This window comes from Austrofundulus limnaeus, unplaced genomic scaffold, assembly GCF_001266775.1.
Source record: "Austrofundulus limnaeus strain Quisiro unplaced genomic scaffold, Austrofundulus_limnaeus-1.0 Scaffold25, whole genome shotgun sequence".
NCBI classification, from domain to species: Eukaryota; Metazoa; Chordata; class Actinopteri; order Cyprinodontiformes; family Rivulidae; genus Austrofundulus; species Austrofundulus limnaeus.
Window position 1 is genome coordinate 2688412 of NW_013952427.1, and position 7342 is coordinate 2695753.

The 7342-nt window shown below is 43.2% G+C and overlaps 1 protein-coding gene across 1 annotated transcript in view; it reads right to left on the minus strand.

Moving 5' to 3' along the window:
• Nucleotides 1-7342, minus strand: part of si:dkey-110c1.10 (unconventional myosin-Vb) — a 24974-nt gene that overhangs the window by 9635 nt on the left and 7997 nt on the right. The window contains exons 12-24 of the mRNA XM_014004610.1: nt 6813-6953; nt 6542-6673; nt 6378-6461; nt 6182-6298; nt 6006-6103; nt 5831-5917; nt 4654-4974; nt 4275-4431; nt 3949-4188; nt 2338-2547; nt 2170-2263; nt 1938-2086; nt 1642-1857 (exon numbers count right to left, since the gene is read on the minus strand). Of these exons, the coding sequence (XP_013860064.1) occupies nt 1642-1857; nt 1938-2086; nt 2170-2263; nt 2338-2547; nt 3949-4188; nt 4275-4431; nt 4654-4974; nt 5831-5917; nt 6006-6103; nt 6182-6298; nt 6378-6461; nt 6542-6673; nt 6813-6953 (2046 nt within the window). The remainder of the gene's footprint in view (nt 1-1641; nt 1858-1937; nt 2087-2169; nt 2264-2337; nt 2548-3948; nt 4189-4274; nt 4432-4653; nt 4975-5830; nt 5918-6005; nt 6104-6181; nt 6299-6377; nt 6462-6541; nt 6674-6812; nt 6954-7342) is intronic.

The following is a 7342-nucleotide window of genomic DNA, read 5'->3' on the forward strand; positions in this document are numbered from 1 at the left end:
GTGTTATTTATTTATCAAATAATACAGTTGACTTTTTGAGACAAGGATAATAGAACAATTTGTGAGGCAGTCAACTTTTGTTTTGCCTTTAGTCACTGTACGCCTACATTATGCAAAATTTTCATTGAAAGAAACTGGGATTGTTGAAAACAACTGCAGAAAATACATCTTAAACACTTTTATGTTTTAAACTATAAAATTGTCATGAATACCCAATACCCTTTTAAGTGTAAACTTAATTTCAACATTTTAATATCATCTTTATGCTCTGTTTTTAAATGGATTTATCATATGGCTGACAGGAAGGGGGACAGTTGCAACAACTGTTGCAACTGTCCCCCTTCCTGTCAGCCATGATAAAACCTCTTGTGTTAGTTAAATAAGATGATCTGGATACATGTTAACTATATTAGTTAAAAGTCAACATATCACTTGTTTAAACCAAATAAGTTTGAGCTGGATCACAAAAAYATTGACAACAGTGTAACAAAAATAAAGCTGGGCAAAAAATACTTTGGTACCTCAAAAACAGTTTTTTTTTTTTCAAATAAATCCTTTGAATCTGCTTATGCTGGAAACATACTCGCTCCGACGCCGATGAGTCGATTCATGGTCACGTGGTTGTTAGGCAGTCATTTTCGCACAGACCTTACATAGTCCCTGAGACACCCCGCGCCGAGCTCGGGAACCCCCCACCCCCTCCCGCTACAGCATACGTCACTGCATGGAGTTCCCCCGCAACAGCCGACAATGCAGAAAAAAAAGTCAAACAGGTCACTCACCCGACGTATTTATCCACATCTGTCCTGGTTTAGCTCCACAGTTTTTATCAGTCAGATTCCTCCGTGCACAACGTCTGTTTAATCTCCATTCATGAGTTTTTCATGGTTTGACTATCTTTATAAAACTCTGCTTCCTGGTAACAGTCGGCTCTGGGAGTGAGTCGTCCCACCCTTTTTTTTACCGAGTATCTGAAGAAAATGCAGCGCATAGCGCTTTCAGCACAAACACGCATGAGTTTTTCTCGGTTTGACTATCTTTATAAAACTCTGCTTCAACAGTCTGCTCTAGTCAGAAGCAATTTTTTTTTTATTTTGAGTGTCCGAGCGCTTCAGCACAAACAAACACGCCCACGAACTTCAGACCAATCACACATTGCCGTCGACACGGGAGAGGGCGTCAAAAGTTCTGCCGGCAGCTTGTGCCAAAAGGGGCTGTCGAACCGACGCTGTGAAGCCCGGTGATGTAATTTTCGTCATTAAACTGCGACAACCTGTGCCGACGTCGGCAGTTCGGAGGGAGTATGTTTCCAGCATTACTTTTTCTTTGCAAGGTGGGGCATCTAACAGAGCATGAACAGTGTGAGTATCATCACTCTAACTTGTTTCTGTTTGGAGAAAAATGACATGTTGCTACTGTCCCCGGTCTCCCCTATTATATATATTTTTAACTTAAATAACAGAGTAGCTCTTAGATTTTAAGATTTTTCTCAGATTTTTTAAAGTTAAAAAAAATCATGTTTTTTTTCGGTCCAGATGCAAGTCACTCGTGGACCAGAAGTGGCCCGTGAACTGCCACGCCCATCCCTGGTCTAGCTTCATGAAATGTTCAGTTCACGTGTTGTTCCTCTGAGCTACTCACCATGTGTGTTTCTGAGCCCCACACCGGGGCTCTCCTCTCGTCACTGGGCGACGTCACGCTGATCCTCCGTACCTCCTCCGGGGACGGAAACGCAGAGGGGAAGGGTGACAGGGAGAGGGGRGTGAGGGACTGGGGTGACAGCGGAGTGGAGGAAGGAGAAAGAGGCTCGAAGCTCAAACTCTGAGTGGAGTCGGTCCTTCGGTGGCCTCTTCTATGCTGCTTGTAAAGCAGGGARAGACGTGACGTGAATGAGCCGAAGTTTTACGACCAAACGGTGTCAAAGAGCAGCTGCAGACCTCAGTGATCAGACTCATCTCTCTCAGGTTGTCGTATCTCTGCTCCAGTCTGGTGAAGTCCTTCAGCAGACCCTGATACTTCATCTTCTCCTCCTCCAGCTCTGAGCGAAGAGCTGAGCTGGCCTGCAGCACGGCCTGATGCACACACTCTGCTCAGACAACCAGGAGAGAAGAGGGCAGAGATACAAAAAAAGATTAAAACCAGAGAGAGAAACAAAAACAAAAAACCTACCTTCTCGTGTTTTTTCCTGCTCAAGCAAGCGAGCAGAGACATCCATTTTTTCAATGTAAACATGGTCTTTTTCTCTCTGTAGCGCTTGTAACTCCTGAGGATGAGAAGAGCTATTAATACCAAACAGGAAGTAGGAAGTGTTTTCCCCTCTTGTTTAGGAACCCTTGCCTGCGTGAGCCGAGAGATCTCCTGAGCAGCTTTTTCCTCGGCTCTCCTCCTCTCCTCCACCTCCTTCTCACTGATAACTGGAGCAGCAGGAAGCTTCTCCTGTTTCTGGTTTTCCAGTTTCTGTATGACGGCCCTCAGAGCCTCCAGCTCGGCACCAGCGGCCTCTCGTTCTGCGCCGAGGGCCTCTCTCAGAGCAGCACTCTGCCTTACCTGTTAGACACAAGCAGAGCCTCGATACACAAATATTACAAAAACATAATGTCACACTAATGTTTTACACAACTTATGCCATCTTTTGAAAATTTTAAAGATAAATGCATTGAAGATGGAATTTAAAAAATCAACTGGAAGCCTCTTTTAGTACATTTGTAATGATAACAAATTGATCAAATATATAACCAGGGCTCTCAAGTCTCACGCATTGACCRTGAGACACATGAATTTCAGGACGTGCACACGCCACACTTTGCACTCCTCACGCTAAAATACACATGCGCACAAATGAATGCGCACACATATTTTTGGATAAAGAACTAATGTGCAGCTCAGTGTTTTTCTCTCTGTCTGGACAGACTTGTTCAAATGAAATGCTCACTTTGCCTAAAAGGATCCACGTCCACGACATCCACGACATTTTTGTGTTTTTATTCCTGCATTGGGGGGTCCTGCACATGTGCACGCTGCGTTCAGAGCAGATCGCTCCTGTCAATCACCCGCCCACGCTGTGTGTTGTTATTAGAGCTGCAGCAGCGTGAGACGAGACCCCAGCTCAGAACAAACCTTTCCACCTGCTGCGCAAACGAATGATGTTTTTAATCATAGTTTTAAAAGACTGTTTTCACGAGGACACGCTGTGCGTGCAGCACATCACCTGCAAACAGCTGGATCATTGTATACTTTTTGATTAATAAAATACAGATTTACGATGCGTACATATTTACAGTATTTATAATAACCTGCTAGCTATTTTCTAGACCAGTGGTTCCCAAAGTTGGGGTCCCGAAACATCAAGATGGGGTCCTGAAAAGATTTTCTGAATCAAATACACTGAAAAATTACAACTATCAATATTTTTTTTTTGCCTTTGTTGTTACAAAAGAGTAAAGTTAGTGGACTTAAAATGGACAAAACGAGAGTAACAAATATTGTTACTTTGCTCTTGTTTATTTGACGTGAAAATGTTGTTCATCAACCAACAACAGCTGGGGACACAAGTCTCTGCTGCTGGTAATTTGCTGGTCAAAAGCTGAAAAGTTTGGGAACCACTGTTCTAGACAATCGTGTTATAATTCATCTTATGTTTGTTTTATTTTTTTGCTGGAATAAAAATCCACAGCTGTTGCAAACGTTGCCTTTTCTATGAAACATTGCAGGTGATGAAAGATTGATTTCCCTCTGGGATCAATAAAATATTTTTGAATTTGAATTGAATTTAACTGAAATTAAATTAATTCTGTCATCAGTTTAGCAAAATGCTACATGCTAAAAGCAATGCTTCCGGGACAGTACGGATCGTGCTTCCGGTACGGATCAGGCAGCCAGTGCCCACCACTGATTATCTGTAACTCAAAACATGTTTGTGTTCCTTTAGTTTTTGACCCCCTCACTCACCTCCTGATCCACTCTGAGCTGCAGCTGCATCAGTTTCACCTCCATGCCCTTGTTGAGCTCCCTGTACTTCTCCACCGAGCGAGCCTCGGCCTTCAGCTTCAGAAGCTCCTTCCTGCTGGCCTTGCGGCGAACGCAGCACTGCATGAACACCACCGCCGCGCGCACACGCCTGTACGCCCGCCTCGCCAGCCACCCACGTGCCCTCGCTTGGAGCAACACAGCAGCCTTCTCCGCCACCAGCTGAAGAGCCAGAATAAGTTTTAAAACTCAGATCAGCTCAGGTCACCTGGTTAGAACTTGGGAGTTTGTGGAAAGAARCTGCTGACCTGGCGGTATCTGCGGCGTGCCAGCAGTCCCCTGGTGAAGGCTTGGATGGTGACGGTGGCCTGTCGGATCATGAGGAAAAGCTGCCGTACCACCACCATACGGAAGGTTTTCTGGATCACTGAGGCMGCTTTAGTGTAGCGCAGCGACAGAGCCAAACTACAGCCACGCACAAGAAACAACACAAAATGTTTACCAAGTTTGTAATCTGAGAAAATGATAAGTTTATCCATCCAAACATTATATGTCTTTGTAATGAATTCAATTAAATATTTGTTGAAAAGAATTTGCAAATCATCATATTCTGATTTATTTATGTTGTACAAAACATAGCAGCCGTATAATGGCTCCACACAGAGACAGACAAACGTTGATCCTCACCGTCGGGCCCGAGTTCCCCTGCTGTACCTCTGGATGGTCATGGCGGCCCAGCAGATCCTGCAGTACCTGACCCGATCCAGCCATCCTCTGACCCGACTCTGGATGATGACAGCAGCTGCTCGCAGACGCTCAGATCTCAGCCTCTCCAGAAGAGCAACCTGACCTGCTCGGAAAAACACTTTGGTCTTTCCRAAGCAGTACTGGTCAGGGTCCGGAATTAGCTGAGGCAGGTCCTGTCTGCACAAAGCCTGGGCCTGGTCCTGGTTCTGAGGGCCCCGAAGCAGAATCTGGTACCTGCTGAAGAACTCCTCATACGTCCATCTGGATACACAGATTCACCACATAGGTTTTAGGACAAAGAACAGCTTGATTTTATTTTATATTTAATAAAAATTAAAACTTTTCAATTCAAATTGTCTCCCTCATTTAACTTTAGATCTTTTATCTGTTCTACTAACATGTAGATAAGAAGTTGTAATAAGAAGATATGAGGTGCAAAGTGTAAAATAAAATGTTAAAAAATGTCAAACACATTTTCATTATTTAGCTCAATTTCTGAGTGTTAAATCCAAGTGAAAACCATCCACTAACGTTTTATTGTTATTTAGCTCACTGTTCTAACATTTTACTAATTTTTACTAAGTGCTAAAATGAAATTGTAAAGTTTATTAGAAAATATTAAATCATATATCTAAACGTAAAAGTTAAATCTTCAATGTTGTGGTTAAATGTTGACGTTTAAATTTAAGTACTTTGAAATGGAACACAGCCTTTGCTGTTGGCACTCGGCTCTCATTATGATGTCATTTTCCTGAGACAACGCAACCGCTAACGCTGCTAACGCTGCTAACGCTGCTAACACTTCCCTTCATCAAACTTGTCTCCGGATGCTAACATCATAACAAGAAGAGCCGAGCACCAACAGCAAAGACTGCGTTTCATTCTGAAATACTTAAACATCAACATTTAAGATTTAGATTTTAACATTTACATAATTAACACTTGAATGTAACATTTTTGTAAAATGTAAGAACAGYTGAGCTAAAAAGCAATAGAATTTTAGTGCTAATTTTTTAGCATGATTTTACACTCAAAGTGAGCTAAATAATGAATTGTGTAACACATTTTTACCATTTCATTTGACAGTTTGCGCCACATAAGAAGAATGTTTAAATACCTTGATGGATAACCTGCTGCACTGATCCGGATGGTCTCCAGAACTCCACAGGCTCTCAGCTGCTGTACGGTCCTCCTGGGGTCAAACCTGACRGGGATGTGATGTGATCAGACATATTTAAGTGTTACCCAGTAGGATACACTTTACTGAGAGAGCACACGGGTTAGAGACTCACAGGAAAGGTTCTTTCAGRTCATTGGGTTTAATACAGCGGACGTAGTGAGGCGTGGTGCTGTTAAGAGTGTCCATTAACTTCTGTAAAGACTGACGGAACTGACGAGACAAAGCAGCAGCGGCGTGGTGAAACCAGACAAAACGAAATCTTGTGGAAAGGAAAAGATCGAGTCTCACCTGAAAGCCTACAGTGAGTTTATGTTCTCTAGTTGCTCGTTTCCCTGAACGGACGCTCCCATTGGCCGCAGAGGGTACGTCTCCCTGCAGCTGGATCAACTCAGCCACCAGCTCAGACTGACACACAAACACACGCTTTAGTGTTTCGCACTCAGGAATTATAGCTAAATGAATTCTATATTTAGCAGATATCTACCTGACTTGCTTTGAGAATGTTAATGAGCTCCTCAAAGACGGTGTCTCGATTTTTGTCTAGAAAGCCCGAGCATTCATACTGCACCTGGTCCAGGAGACAGAACATAGTTACACACTGGGGAGAATTACAAGTTGCTCTCTTTTGGATTGAACCRGGTTAGTCACCGTGTCAGCAAAGTGCAGAATGATGAAGGCGCTGTTGGACATGCGGGGTTTCCTGAAGTGAGGGTGGGCCTTACTGCTCAGGTGCTGGTCGTACAGTTTTAAGACCCAGCTTTCATCCGAACCTTTTGGCATCTGAATCAATCCCACAAAAACGGAAACACATAACAAAGATTGGCAGCTTTTCTTAAAACACACCGAGCTGAAGTTTGAAAAAAAAAAGAGACACAAAAGAAGCAGGGAACAATCAATAAAAGAGGAGCAAGAGACCGACCCTGCACTCCTCGTCTAACAGATCAAATATTCCCAGCTGTCCCTCAATTAGGTTGATGCACTGCTGGTTGTTGCTGAATTCGATCCTGTTCCAGGCCAGTCCCTCCCGCAMGTACTCCTCCTGCTCCAGGTGGAACACGTGCTCCACACAAAAACAMAACACACACAAGTTGGTCAACTTTCAAAAAAAGCTTTACATAAAAGTATAAACAAATAAAACATGGTGCCACATCTTCTACCACCGTTACAAACAAACATTTTGTGTGATCAGTTAGTATTCAGAGTATGTGGTGCAGATGACTCTCAGCTACTGCCACGCCAGATTTTAGCTCAATGTCTGTAAAATCAACTGAGTTCTTGCTGTTTTTTGTGTTTACGAGCTGTTGGCCATTTTGAACCGAGCTGAACATCCGATCATTACTTTCGGAGTTGCGTTAAAAATTTCACAGTGGTTCGTGACATTTTTTGCTAACACACAAATGAACACAAACAGACAGGCAGTTGCATGATCAGATCATAAGATGACATTAT